Source organism: Apium graveolens, chromosome 11 (genome assembly GCF_009905375.1).
Source record: "Apium graveolens cultivar Ventura chromosome 11, ASM990537v1, whole genome shotgun sequence".
In the NCBI taxonomy this organism is placed as follows: domain Eukaryota; kingdom Viridiplantae; phylum Streptophyta; class Magnoliopsida; order Apiales; family Apiaceae; genus Apium; species Apium graveolens.
The window spans coordinates 164,251,194-164,266,652 of record NC_133657.1 but is presented as its reverse complement, the minus strand read 5'-3'; the positions used below and the strand labels follow the sequence as shown (position 1 = coordinate 164,266,652).

The window sequence follows — 15,459 nt, the reverse complement described above, 5'->3', positions numbered from 1 at the left end:
AAAAAAAAAAACTCCCACTACTGTCAGTATAGATAGGTCATTACTGGACTTAATCCAACAAAACTACTCGTTTAGTTTTTTACCAACCAACTTAAAGTCCGAATAATATTTTACTACTTAATAATGATCACAAATTCGGTCGATAATTGATCACAAGTTCAGTTTCTTGGAGAGTCCATTCATAAAATATACTATGCCATTATTTGAATTCATAAATTACTTTATGTAATTAAAAAAAATGTGTAGCATTGTGACAAGCCAGTAATTAGCACTGATAATTTGAACTAAATTTAGGCACCAATTTTTTGATCAATAAAACCGAATTATAACCTATGCGCCTGTTTGAGAAATCTTAAAATAAGTAGTTTATGACTTAAAATGATTAAATGCGAAATAAGTGATAATTTGATAAATACTTATAAGTTCTATAAGTGTTTGGATAAATTTACTTATAAGTCATAAGTTTTTTTAATCAAATAAATTAAAATAAATAATTATTAAATACAATTATCTTAGTTCATGAATATTAAATTAGAAAATATTTAAAAATTTATATTTTAAAATCAAAACTTTAAAAAAAATTAAAAAAATAAAAATAAGTTGAAAAAAAGTATTCCAATTTTCCACTTCCAATTTTCCACTTATCAGCTTATAAGATGTGTCGACAAATGTTAGTATGTTTACATGATGGTGTTTATACGTCAAAAGAGAAGAGGAGAAAAGTGGTACTAGCAGAGAGCAATTATTTCCATTGAGCAATCATTGTCCTCTCTCTCTCTCAGCTTACCTTAGCTCAGTTAGAATCTCTGTCATTATATCTAACATTTATACGTACAATCACTTACTCCTCTCGCCGGAATATCTTGCCGGAGATCAAAATCCTTAACTATGCAAGTCCTCTCATAGTCAACACCAAAGTACATGAATCGATCTCATCTCTTATGAAGTAAAACACACAGGTTAGTATTTGTCTACTTAAATGATCATTAACTACAACCCCACTGTTTTACCTGACATAATTTACATGTCTTGTTATGCTTATGTTTGGTTTTTCCTCCGAATCTAACCTTACATATACATCCATATATATGTTTCCTTCTCATTATTTCACCTACTTTATCACTTCACAGTTCACACACGCACCCCTCTCTCTCTCTCTTTCCCTCTCTCTTTCTCTCCCTCCCCCTCCCTCTCAAAACATATGTACTTACTTGGATTCTATATCGGTGGATCTGGGTTGTGAGTAGGGTAAAATCTAGAGATTATTTACTATTAGTAAGTCCAAGATTAGGGTTTTTCATTTTGGAAACCCAACATATCTGTTATGCAGATTTTTAGAAAGTGTCAGTGATAACACACACACATGTGTATATGATAGCTACCTTTTTCTTTCTTTACGCTTTGGGTTTCATCTCAACTCTCTTTTGTTTCTTTCATCTGTGTCATATTCTTACTCTGAGTAAACATTTATAATTTCCACTGTTTGTCACTAGATTTTTGTTGTGTTTTCAAGATTTTTCCTGTTTACCTTTCCCTACTGCACTAGGTTTAATAAATATTGTACACTAACAGCTTTTTCACAACATTTCTTGTACAAGTACTTACTTAGAAATTAAGAAACAAAGAATGTATTTATTGGAAATAACACTTTTTATATATCTTGATTTGATTTCTCATGCAGGTAGATCTTTTGTTTATTTGCTGTCACTTATGTTTATTTTATGATTGTTTATTTATTCGAGAGAATTAAATATATGTCTTCAAATTCTACAGTACATTGGTGATCAAGGATAAATTGTTTAATTTGGATGGAGATGAACAATTTTTCCGGAGGAGACTCTCATATTGCTCAACAAAGCCGAAGGAATAAATTGAGAGTTCAGAATTCGGAGAATTTAGATGAACATTACACTAGTGGCTTAGATCAGTTATCGGTTCACCCGGATCTCATTCGAAATATTAAGTATGGAGCTATGTCTTATGATTTTTCATCCGATATGGTCAATTATGTGTCTAGAAATGAGTCTCTAGTGTCGGCTGAGAATGTTGCTGTTGCTAATTTGTCGCACCCGATTTCATCAAATCTCAACCTCTCAGCTGCTAAAGCAGGTGACCCACATAATTGTAGCAATTGGAAAAGCCTTGGTTCACATCAAAACTGTGATTTTATCGTCAATAATTATCACCGTAACAATAATTCTATAAGCATTAGCGAAAGCAGTTCAAAACCACTGTTTTCAGGAGGAGAAGGTCGCGGTTCATTCAAGGTAAACAACATTTTCTCACCTTCATTTCATATGAAGCAGTCTAGTAGCTACGGTTATAACCATGATACCATGTTACATTCATCTTTAGTAGCTAGTCCGTCTCCTTATAATTACCAAAATACCCTTCAAGAAGTTGTTACTTCTGCCGGTGTCGGAGCCCAAGGGCAAGATATGGTTAGATATGGTGGTAAGGATTCAAGTGAACTTGTTTTTCTTCCGAGTTATAATGATTATCAAGTGACTCAAGGGCGTTCTTGTGATGGAGCTGATTGGGTAAATAGGCCAATGGAGGTGTTTCGAAATCAAAATGGACAAGATCTAGCTAATAAAAGTATTAGAGAGCACCTGAGAGTTGGTGATGGTTCTAATACTCAGGGATTATCTCTTTCACTTTCATCGGTTTCACAGACTCATAACAGACGTGAAGGTCAGTTTGGAGAGAGAAACAGTTTAAGTGATCGTCCCCTTGATTCAAAACCTTTCAAGTCTGATTATTTATGCTCAAGTTCTAGAATGTCGCCTGGAAGTAAAGTTTATGGAAGTAATAGGCAAAACACAGTTGGAATTACGGCTATTCCTCATCGAGATGCTGCTGGTCCTCTTGGTCCTTTTACGGGTTACGCGACTATACTGAAGAATTCGAAATATTTGAACCCAACATTGCAGTTAATGGATGAGCTGTGTCGTGTAACTGGATCAAAACAAATCGAGCTACGTGATGTGTACTCTGGTAAAAATTTTGATGAAGATATGGTTTCTGCTGCTGATCACGCCGTTAATGCTGCTCACGACAGCATGGTTGGGCCGGCCAAGGGTGGTTACTCAGGTGCCTCGTCCTCAAGTTTCTATAGTTCAAATGGAGTCAGTGGGGAAGCTGGAGGCCGAAGTAATGCAAACGACAGTTACCATCCAGAGTATCATCAAAAGAAGACGAAGCTGTTGTGTATGCAGGAGGAGGTTGGTTCTAATCATGCACCTACAAATATATCATGATTTAATGATTAATAATATTTTAATATAAATTAATAATTAACTTTCATAAGATAGAAAGATTACTTGCTCATGATTAAATTAATTTGTTCCGCATGATTTAATTAATTTGTGGGGAAGGGATGCTTTTGTACGATATTAATCTGTTCCATGTACAATTTTGGGAACCGCTAAACATATCCAAACACTTAAATTTAACTGGAACAGCTAACAATATATTGAACATCTCAGTTATGGTGCATGGAGACTAGATAAATAAATGTTGTTTCTTTACCGAACAGTTATCCCTTATAAAGAGAATGACATTTGCTGTGAACGTTAAGATTAAGTTATTAACATATTGAATTTACAGAAATAGCATTAGGGCTGAGATAGCATGCAGAGATTGATCATCATGATTATGCATATTTATGCCTTCTATGCATGTCTAGAAAATGGTAGTTCAACCACTTGCTAATGCTTGTTTCACACCGAGGCTTCTTGCATACTAATTATACTTTTCCTTCAAACTCCCTTAAAAATATTTACGCCTTGTTATTTTTTACTGGGTTCCTGATTCTTAGGCCAAATTTGCAGCTCGATTGCAAAATGCTTTCATTGTTTGTAGATTTGATATTTTTGATCATTTATATTAAGATAATATTCTAGTAAATGTCATCCAAAATACATTCTCGAGTGTCCAATGAATGCAACATCTGTAGATACATTCTCGAGTGTACAATAAATGTAGCATCTGTAGATAACTTTGAAGCTAAAAGATGATTGTAAGTGTTGTGGTTAGAGGAAGGAAATAGGATTCCAAAACACATTAATGCCTCGTAATGTTTTTAGATTTCATTCTTCATTGTAGAAGTCAACACATTGTGAGGATGACTGGACAGCAATGATTTATATGTGTACAACGTAAACAAGAAATGAACTGTAGAACGGAAACCATGTTTGTAGTATCTGGCAGTCAATGACATCTTACTGTTATGTCGAAAAATGACTGTTTTAGGCTTTCAAATTTTGATTAACATAAAAATTTTAGTGTGAAATTCTACTAGTCCATTAGCGAAGAAGGAGAAGAAAAAGCAAGGTTAATTTCCGAATAAAGTATAGGTTTAGTAACAAAATAAAGTATCAAACATCTTTATCTAGATTTTATTATCATAGACTCCTCTAAGTATTATACGGAGTGTCTGCTTAAAATGGACTTATAAGACCTTTAAATTTGCCTTGTGTAAGCTCTTAGCTTTCCCCAGAGGTTCTCATTTTTCCATAGTAATCTTATACTTTAATTAGAAGGAAATTTGTTAATATTATGTTTACTCTTTACTAGCGGATCTTATACTTTAATTAGCGGATCTTTGTGATTTTAGAAGCTAAAATACTCAACGTTAAGCATTGTTTACTTAATTGTACCCATGTACCCATGAACAAGGACTAACAACAGTTCTCAGAGAGGGAGAGGGGAGGGAGAATAAGTTGCCATTATCTGAAATTTTATTACACAAAGATTTCAGGGTTAGGAATTACCGTATTCTTTTAAAAAATAGTAAGTTTCCTAGTTATATAATTTTCTGCTAACCCATTAATCGAGTTCATCTAAAAAATAATATTTGTAACCTATATATCAAAGTATGCTGATATATACTACAGTTTTCAAGTTTTTGGATCATCAAGTCTGGATCAACAAGTTTCTGAAATAGATTTTAGAATAATAGTTTACTTTCACATCCTGACTTTGTGACATTGATTAGAATCGTAGATTCGTAGATATTTTAAGCGGATATTCTGAAGTTGCATTATGTAAATTCTCATATTGCAGGCTAGTAATTAGACTTATAGATATGTACAATATTCTATAATTGTTAGGTCCACTAAACTGAAAGGATTATGGGAAAGCAAAAAGTTGAACTTTTTTTAGAGTTTTCTGAGGAAGCTTAAAAACTGTAGGCTTTCCCATTTTTTGGTCATGCGTTCTGTATGATTTGACAATCACATGCCAAGCTATTGTTCATATCAAGCTGTCAATTGATGTTTTTAAGTGATGAAGGGGTTTTTATCATTTCTCCTTTAAATCCCATTATGGTAGTTCTGTTTTGTTAACAGTAGTTCACGCTTTATTGTCCATCACTTTTAAAGAAAGCCAATTCCTGTATCAAGTTGTCATTATGCAAAAAAAAAGAGTCATTTAGGTTTGGAGGGAGGGAGGGGGTGGATTTTAACTTTCTGGTCACCTTACAGCATCTCAAATTTCCCGTAGGTTGATATGTTAATTATCTTATTTTTATCCAGACAAATCGGTGAAGTGAAAGGATTAATTCCTTGTGTTGAAACTTTTATTATATGACACTATACCCCAACAGAGATATTTATACCTTTAACTTGAAATGTTAAAATTATTCTTTTGGTACTAGGTTTAACTTTTTAATACCTGGGATAATGTGTTGTAAAAATCCACCTATTATTTAATTTGAACCATAACTAGTACCTCTTAATCCTGTATAATACATAAGATTATTTTATTTATATGTTTCCAGATTTGATGTAATGTACATAAATTCTATATAAATTATGACATATTTGAGTTTAACTTTGTACTGTTATTGAATTCCAAAGTGATCCTCCTGCTTTGTGCTGTTGATAGCTTTGCAGAAGGTACAGACAATATCATCAACAAATGCAGATGGTTGTCACGTCGTTTGAATCTGTGGCAGGTCTCAGTGCGGCTGCCCCCTATATTTCAGTGGCTCTGAGAACCGTCTCGAGGCACTTTCGATGTCTAAAACAAGTGATTTCTGAACAGCTCGGGCATATTGGAAGAACGCTGGAAGAGGATCTGTCATCGCCAACTGCTGGTACAAGTAGCAGTACAAAATGTGATGCAAGTACCTCAGGATTAAGACTCATTGAACATCAGAAACAGAAATCTTGTGGGAGCAGTATGATTTTCTTTGAACCCCAACAAGCTGTTTGGAGGCCCCAAAGAGGCCTACCAGAGCGGGCTGTTGCTGTTCTTAGAGCCTGGCTGTTTGACCATTTCCTTCACCCGTAATTTTCTTTCTAGCTCTCTTGCACTTGCGTACACTATCACATTTTTATTTCATTACATTAAAGTTATAGATTGATGTGAGTTCCCGTCTGATGTACCTAAATAGGTATCCAACCGACACCGACAAACACATGCTGGCTACTCAAACCGGTTTAACTCGAAACCAGGTATAAGCATGTTCCAAAAGATCTGTTTAACAACAAAGTACAATAAATTCATGAACTTGTGTTAACTGATTACCTGCCTAGTTTAGACTTCCCAGAGAGAAGCAGTTGATAAAATTTCTCAATTCTATTGTCTAATTTAGTATTTATTAGTTTAAAGTCTTGGCTGTGCACTCAATGAATTAAACAAAGAAGATCTGGAGCAGTATTAGTGCTTGACTATAGTTCATTTAACGGTACACTAGTTAAGATGTATGTTGATTACATTTTCAGGTCTCAAACTGGTTTATTAATGCTCGAGTACGTGTCTGGAAACCCATGGTTGAGGAAATACATGTACTTGAAACCAAAGGCTCAGCAGAGTCAAGCTCACATAAGGGAAAGCCTGATGGTAATGCAGCACCAGAATTTATCACGAACCAATATGATGCCCAATCCATAAACAAGCCCTGTGGAATTGATCATTCTAGAAGCAGAGATATGACCAGTTCAGGAGTATGGAATCAGGAGAAGAGGTCAAGGCTCGAATGTCAGATTCCACCTGGTGTGGATGCTGGGTCCTTGATGAGCTTTCTACCATATCAAAGAGGCGAGCTTGAGATAGGAAGTGGACTTGGAGCTGTGTCCCTCACATTGGGTCTCAGACAAAGTGCAGAGAGCGCCCAGCAACTGCAACAACAGGATCAGTATCAGCAGCATTTTGGAGGACATATGATTCATGATTTTGCTGGCTAAATATATAATTTTATTATTCAATTTTAGGGTGACAAGTGAGACTGGTAAATAAGCTCTACATAGCTCAATCGCAAACAGAAAGGCTCTAGCTTACAATCTAGAAGGCCATTTGGTAGAGGTGATTAGGTTTCCTGAAAATGAAGTAGGATTCATTTCTCCCAAGGATGGCTATATTAGATTGGTCATGCCTAAACAAGAAATTTCACTTCTTCAGAAATAGTTGAATGAAGAAATGTAGCTCTTGTAAACTCTGTTATAATCAGCTCAGCTGCTACGCGTGTATGGTGTCTGATGAGTAACAATTTTCTCATATATATATAGCGAAAAAAGTATGTATAGCAGGAAAAAAAAGTATGTCAGGTCTCAAACGTATGTGGCTATGAAGTTACTTGTGACGGAAGCTTTGCATGAAGGTCTTCAACTCTTCGTGCATCCTCAATACTTGTATTAGTCAATACAATTTGTTAGAATAATAATATAAGCCCTTATAATGGATCTTCTAACACATTGGTTTTAGATCAATTGGTTTTAGAGCGACTAAGAGCTTCCAATATTTCTTACACGTAAAGTAAATTAATGTCCAAAGATGAGCGATTCATTATTCGATTCATAATGAACTTTCGAGTGAGGGGAGAATTAGAATAATAATATAAAATACTGAAAAGTGTCTACAATCATAACAAACAGTACTATGACAAAATGATACCCCTCTTCCTAAATATTTTTCCCATTTGTGTCGGACACGTTTGCCAATACACGTTTTTTATTGTTAATGTTTTTAATTTCGTATTAGTATTAAATATAAAAGCTTCATTGTATTAAAGTATTTGTAAACACGAATACAACAAGATCACTTATAACTATATTTGATCTTATAGATAAACCGTAAATTAATAGTCAATCGCTTAACGTGAACAGTGACAAAAGTCAAAATGGGAAAAGTATTGTGGTAAAGAGGGAGTAATTGATATTCTAATAGTTAACAAATCCATATTTGTCTTGGAGAGTTGTGCTTGTTTGGTTTGTGGACATCGTGCTGGTTTGCAAGAGTTTTTGGAGACTTTGACCCTTCGAAGCTAGAATTTATTTTATTTCCTACAATTGATTATTCTGAAACTTTGACATTATAACATTAACATATATAAAGCTGTAGCAAGTTTATCGCAACGATCACAAGCAAAGGCTTAAATTTCTGATGAAAATAATATTTGTTTTCATGTAATGCAGAAGTTGCAGGTAAAGTTGTAAACCTCAAGACTAGGTAACAATTCCAGCAAATGAGCAGTCGAGATTTGAAGACCAAACCATTCCCTACTCCACTTTGGTCTGTTCTTGTCAAGTAGTAGTATATACCAAGCAAGTCATTCATGGCATTGTTGTAATCATCACAAATACTGTCCTCCACATCAACCGGAAGACTTTTTTTTACAAGCCTTCAACTCCCCTGCCAATGGGATGTCGTGTTCTTTATTAATCCAAGTTGCTGTATGCCATGAAAGTCTAAAAGACTTCGAAAGTCTTGGCCTAGCCCACGTACGGACTACCCCACATTTAAATACGAGTTTTGTTAAATTTATTTTTGAGTGAACCTGGATCATTTATATGCAATAATTACAAGAAATCTAGACATCCATGTTTCATGGCTTTCCAAATGACTTGAAGTTTAACAAACCGTGCTATGTGGATAAGTGTATGATAATTTCTTTGAAAGAAAGATGAAGATCGCAATGATTTGTTCGGATACCATGTTGTATTGCAACAAATCAAGAAAACCTAAAACATTAATTTATTGATTGAATGGTTGAAATTTACGCATTGAGTAGATGGATAATATGTACAAACATCTAAGCTATATAACCTATACCACTCGACTGAAACTAGGCGGGAAAAGTTGCCGCGGACTAACCTTGCTTCCAGCCTAACCTTAAACCGGTTCCTTATAAATATTTTAAAATATTAACTCTTAGTAATTTAAATATGATTTTTAATTTCTAACTCCAATAATGATTCTTATATTTTTTCCTTATTATTATTATATTAATAAATTTAAAAATATATGAATAAAAAGTGGAACAAATAGAGAGAGAAATGTAAAAAAAAAATGGATTTTTTTATTGCTAAAAATACTATAAGTGAGCACTAGAAGTTTCTTAAAGATAAATAATAAAGTTTAGTGATATAAGAAAGTACTAGAACATTGTTGAAGTGCCATTTTTTGTCAAAATCTTTATAATTCAACTTAAGAGCTTGTATAAGGGAGCTGTTGGACTTATTTAGAGAAGAAAGTAATTGATAAGGAAGTAATGGAATCTATAATGGTCCATGTATTTTCTATCTCATTTTTGTATTTAAGGTTTGCATGTATTTTCATCCCATTTTTGTATTTAAGGTTTGCAGTGAAATTTCGTTAAATTTGCTTTGCACTCAATATCATTTACTTTCTTTGTTAAATAATTTTACTTACCTTTTTACTTGCTTTCCACCATTTTTAGAACCCGGGAATAAGGTGTAAATGTTGAGGCGGAAGAGTTGAGTTTGAAATAGATTGAAAGACAGTTTCAAGTCACTCAACAGTCCTGTTGTAATGTTGGTTTTTTTTTTGCTAAATTGTAATGTTGTTTATATATGTGAACTCATCCAGGATCACCACAAATTAATTATATTACGGATAAATTTACTTTACAAAAATTGAAAAGCAACGAACCTGAATTTTAACGAGAATGAGGGAGTTCGAGTATGAAAAAGTTATTTATCCAAGTGTCTGATGATTCAAAAAGACTTATCTTTAGACTCTTATATTTACTCATAAATTCGACTCTAGTTTTTTTTTTTGAATGAAAATGAACTGCATTAATCAACGAGAATTAGAACAGAGTACATTATGAATAAATTCAGGAGGATTATCAATCCATTCCCTAATGTCAGACGTAGAATGAGTAGCTAGCAAATGTGCTATTTCATTCGTAGATCTACGCACATATTGCAACATGATTAAAGTGCTTACACAAATCAACACAATCTAAAGTGATGGTATGAAAATAACTATCTCCATCTATGCTTTTGCAAGCTTCAGCTAATAGCTTGGAATCAGTTTGGAAAATGCAATGATCATAGTGCAAACTTAGGACCCAGGAAAGAGCAATCTTCAAGCTTAAAGCTTCAGCTTCCCTAGGTTGCCATCTGTCATTTATACGACCACAGCGTGCACGAACAAACTTTTCCTCTGAGTCACGAATTACCGCACCAACACCAACACAGTTATCCCAGCAAAGAGCAGCATCGACATTCACTGTTATCCATCCAACAGGTGGCCTGCTCCAACTTAAGTTCTCAGCATACACCGGTTGCTTTTTATTGTTGTCCAGGTCAGAGCCCGTCTCCATTCCGATAATAGACTCATGGCTGCAGATTCTACACCGAAAGTAGACCCATTTACTCGGTTCCACACCCAATTATTTCGACGGTTCCAAAGACTCCAACAAACCATCCCAAGCATGGTACATTGATCATAATTAAGAACTTGGAAAACCCAGATGAACATAGTAAAACAAGATTCATTCAAGCTGGTATTCACATGGTCATGGAGAGGGGTCATTGCCCAAACAGTCCTTGCAAAATCACACTTTTAGATGTGAACATCACTTTCATTATGTATAAAGCACTATGGGCAACATGTATTTACCTGAACCTGTTTTGAAGCCAAAGCAAACATTGTAGGTAAGCAACCCTTACACACACGCCACAAGAAATATGTTACCTTACTTGGGATTTTTAAGGTCCAAAATCGATGCCAGAAGCTCCGTATTGTCATATCATAAGGACCCTGAAGCTGCTTATACATACTCCTCACCGTAAACTTTTCCTTGGATCATGTAACCAGAACCGGGAATCGCTTCTTTGACCAAGTGAGATTGGAACTCTTTGAATTAACTGGCAGTCTCGGTCATCAAACAACTCAGCCAACAAGTCAGAGTCCCATGTATTTGTATTAGTGTGCATCAAATGTTGAACATTATTATCTTGAAGCTCAGGAATTACAGCTGTAGATACACATCCATTTTCCTCACACGGTAACCACGACATCTTCCAGACCTTGGTACTAGCTCCATCACCAATTCTTCGTCGACAACCTACTTTAATAGCATCTTTAGCAGATAAAATACTACGCCACATGTAGCTTGGATTTACACCCATCTCAGCATGCAAAAAATTTGTATGAGGGAAATATCTAGCTTTCAGAAGTTTAGTGACAAGAGAATTTGTCTCATTTAAAAATTCGACATGCTTTCTTGGCTAGCAAAGCTGTATTAAAGCATCTTAAACCTCTAACACCCAAACCACCCCCATATTTTGAAGTACATAGTTGATTCCACGATGTCCACCGAATTCCTCTACTTTGTGCTCCTTGCCCCCACCAGAAACCATTCAATTTCTTCTCTATTTTATCACAAATGTTGTTAGGAATGAGGAAACGGCTCATCCAAAAATTTGGAATGGCTTGAGCTGCAGTTTTCAAGAGAGTAAGTTTCCCACCTTTTGACAAGGAAATATTCTCCTAGCCTTGCAGCTTCTGACCCACTCTATCAACCAAGAAACCAAAAGCCTCATTCTTGTTTCGACCAATAAACATAGGGATGCCCAGGTACTTACCGGGGACATTAAGTTCATGAACCTCCAGAGTAGAACAAACTTTACCTCAATCTTCCAACAGTGTGTTTGGACTGAATGTGACACTTGACTTGGAGTAGTTGATGGCCTGTCCTGAAAGGTTTTCATACCTATGCAAGATATTCTTCATCGTACAAGCTTCAACCTCTTTAGCCCAGAAGAAAAGATAACAATCATCAGCGAAAAGAAGGTGAGTTATAGGTGGTGCTCCCCTAGCTATCACACATCCATGCACCAAGCCCACACTTGCATTTATGTTAATGATCGAGGTCAACCCTTTGGCACAAAGAATATATAAATAGGGAGAAATGGGGTCTCCTTGACGGATCTCACGCTGTGGAGTAATATTTCCAAAAACCTCTCCATTATGTAAAAAACTGTACGTATAAATCAGTACTTAACTGTTGATCAGTACTTATACTGGAAGTCAGAACTTAAAGATATCAGTACGTATGTTATCAAGAGATAATCATCAGAAGATAGATATCAGAACTTAAGTGTTGAAGGATAATCAGATAAGGACAGTAGCTGATTAAAGGAAAGAAGATTGAGATAAACATAAGAAGAGATATGCATGAAGAAGGAATTCCGTGAAGAATGGAATACTTGGAAGAAAAGATATCTGATTGATATATTTTAGGAAGCAGAATTATATTCCATATCAATTAGCGATTATCTTGTAACTGTGTAGTATATAAACACAGACATAGGGTTTACACTATAAGTGTTATCATTATTAGAGAAGATTATTCATTGTAACCCTAGCAGCTCTCGTGATATTTGTTCATCACTGAGAGGTAACAGTTCCATACTGTAACAGAGTTTATTGTTTCAATAAAGTTTGTTTTCTGTTACTTAAGTTCTTAAAGTTCGATTTGAGTGTACTATACACTGTATTCACCCCCTCTACAGTGTGTATGACCTAACAAAAAATAAAACTGAACTTAATATGTAGAAGTATAAGGAAATAAAAATAAAATTTAATTTAATATAAATAAGCGGAGTATAAGATAACAAAAAATAAAACCAAATGTAATAGAATCATAATACATGTAAAAGTATAACATAAATAAATTTGGGTGATCAAAAGTTTAGTAGAATTAAAATACATACAAAAGTAGAATTATAAGATATATACGAATGTATAAGTGAAACCAAAAGTTGATGGTTCCAGAAATTGGTGAAATCAAAATAAATACTAACATTTAAAAAGAGATTTCCCTTATTAAGAAAGGTTATTAATTAAAAAGTTAAATAAAAGACGAATATAATTTAATAATTTTTAACATTTTAGGATTCAGTAATCCCCTTTTGCATTTAAAAATATATTAAAAAAATAATAAAAATTACATTGATTTAGAATTTACGGTTTAAACCCCCTAAACTCTAGGAACCAAAATGTAAACTTTAAATTAAACAATTTTAAATTTTAAGGATGAAACTTAATTTAATATTTTTTAATATTTTAGGGTTCACTAATTCCTTTTTGGTTTTAGAAATAATTTTAAATAATATTTTATTATTTTATGTTTTAACAATTTTTTATTTGGATTTAAAAATATTTATTTTTAAAAAATATTATGTGAAAACGTTAGATGTAGGGATGACAAATTAATCCGATCCGACGGATATCCGATCCGAAACCCGAAATTTTGGATATACTGAACCCGAAATTGTGGATTTGAATTTGGATTTCAACTACACCGAACCGATACCCGATCCGAAATCCGAAATTCAATCCAAACCCGATTAAAACCCGACAAAATTATTATAGATTATATGTAATATTTTAAATGTAATACATATAATTTACACATTTTTCTTGTATTATTTGAGTAATAGTAGATTATTATCAAGATTGTCAACACTTATTTAGTGAATTATAAATTTTTGTTTTAAAATCATCTTTTATTATATAAGATATACTTTGTATATTTATAAAAAAAATAATTTGTGATGAAATACTAAATATTATGTTATCAACATATGTTAGATATTACTCACTGTGTCAACCCATATAATATAATGTGTTTAACTACTTATTAGTCAATGTATTTTAATTTTAGCTATAATATAAATGTGATTATTAGTGTTTGTATGTATAAATAATAATAAATTTAACTATATTATTCGTAATTTTGGATATCCAAAAAATACCGGATCCAATCAGAAATCCGACGGATTTGGATTTGGATAACCCGAAAATATTTGGATTTGGATTTTATAATAGCCGATCCGAACCCGGCCCGCCATCCTTAGCTAGATGAAATAGTGTTTTGAGGTCAAAACGCTACATGATGTGGTATTTTAGTATCAAAACACTCCTTTTGCAGATTAAAACTAAAAAAAACTCAAAGCACACACCACTAGATGATGTAGTGTGTGGCTTAATTTTTTTTAAAAAAAGATACCCAACATGATGTAGCATTTTGGGTAATTTTTAAAAGTGACAATTTGAAATATTTTTTACGCCAAATTAACAATTTAGGGCAACACCCTTTTTAAATATGCGCAACAAAAACATCTGCAACTTTAGCTATTCCAAATTCCCAAATACCAGGCCAACCGAAGAGCAAGTAAAAAGACATAAGAGGAACAAGTAGACCTCACAACAAGTCGTGTTCCATTTTTATGTAAATTGCAAGTGTGGAACCAGGGATGCTGCTGGCGGGTGCGAGTTACTTTGTTCTAGTTTCAATATTGATGGCAGCCCAACAGTGGGTAGGTATTAGGTAAGCAAGGGACCGTCCAGAAAGTCCAAATCAAAAAATTTGGTAAGTAATAAACGAACGGAAATTAGTAAATTACAATTTCTGTGAGGCACTACGGTTGTGTCGACACAATTTGCCGGGATGAGAAGGCATAGTTCCAAAGTGTTATGAGTTATGATTTTTTTCCACATTTATCCGATTCACTGTTCAGATTGCTGCAAGTTACTTTGTGCCTGTTTGTTTCATCATATGTGGCATTCATTGGCCTTGAATGATGAATCAGAGTCTATTGTACTGTTTGGCTAAAATTTATAAGGCTTATATTTGTGACTTAATTATGGCATAAAGTAGAATATTAAAGTATTTTTTATTTTTCACGTTCTCATTTCATTTTTAATTTTTAATTTATTTATTTTTTAAATTGTACTAATTAAATTTTTTGACTTATTTGAAATATTTTTAAATAAAATATCAAAAATACTTACTTTTTTAATTTTTTTGTAATTTTAATATATTCTGAAAATACTTGCAAAAAATATGTTATAACCAAAATTAATGGGATACGCACCTAGTTATATCAATTTTTTTAAAAAAACATAGTATTTTTGCAAAAAATATTTTTGGAGGAATATTTAAAAAAAAACTTTTCAATTTTAATTTGATGAAATTTTCAAGATATGAAATTTGTTTATTTAAAACTTTAATATGATGTTTAGTTATCTTTTTCATTTTAATTTTTGTTTCTAAAAAATATAATTTATAAGTTATGATTTACCAAATGCCTTATCAACCTATAAATAACTTATACTTAAAATTATCCAAACAACTAAATAACTTATAAATTACGAGGTTAATATAACTTATAAGATAATTTTTAACTTTAAGTT

The 15,459-nt window shown here is 33.3% G+C and overlaps 2 protein-coding genes across 2 annotated transcripts; one reads left to right on the top strand and one right to left on the bottom strand.

Annotated features, from left to right (window-relative positions):
• Positions 1-707: 707 nt before the first annotated feature.
• On the top strand, positions 708-7,475 carry LOC141697323 (uncharacterized). Its single transcript, XM_074501623.1, has 5 exons — positions 708-959; positions 1,774-3,224; positions 5,890-6,293; positions 6,401-6,461; positions 6,732-7,475. The coding sequence occupies exons 2-5, from the start codon at positions 1,809-1,811 to the stop codon at positions 7,191-7,193; spliced, it is 2,343 nt and encodes a 780-aa protein (XP_074357724.1). The 5' UTR covers positions 708-959; positions 1,774-1,808; the 3' UTR covers positions 7,194-7,475.
• Positions 7,476-10,162: 2,687 nt separating this feature from the next.
• Positions 10,163-11,387, bottom strand: LOC141696086 (uncharacterized). Its single transcript, XM_074500274.1, has 2 exons — positions 11,044-11,387; positions 10,163-10,604 (listed from the first exon to the last, which is right to left on the bottom strand). The coding sequence occupies exons 1-2, from the start codon at positions 11,385-11,387 to the stop codon at positions 10,163-10,165; spliced, it is 786 nt and encodes a 261-aa protein (XP_074356375.1).
• Between the last annotated feature and the right edge of the window lie 4,072 nt (positions 11,388-15,459).

Bases quoted from the DNA above. Each gene is read 5' to 3' on its own strand.
- LOC141697323 (XM_074501623.1), top strand. From the start codon at position 1,809: ATGGAGATGAACAATTTTTCCGGAGGAGACTCTCATATTGCTCAACAA. The intron at 6,294-6,400 runs GTAATTTTCTTT...GTACCTAAATAG, and splicing joins TTTGACCATTTCCTTCACCC to GTATCCAACCGACACCGACA. The intron at 6,462-6,731 runs GTATAAGCATGT...TTACATTTTCAG, and splicing joins CCGGTTTAACTCGAAACCAG to GTCTCAAACTGGTTTATTAA.
- LOC141696086 (XM_074500274.1), bottom strand. From the start codon at position 11,387: ATGGGTGTAAATCCAAGCTACATGTGGCGTAGTATTTTATCTGCTAAA. The intron at 10,605-11,043 runs GTGAGGAGTATG...CTTTCGGTGTAG, and splicing joins GATCCAAGGAAAAGTTTACG to AATCTGCAGCCATGAGTCTA.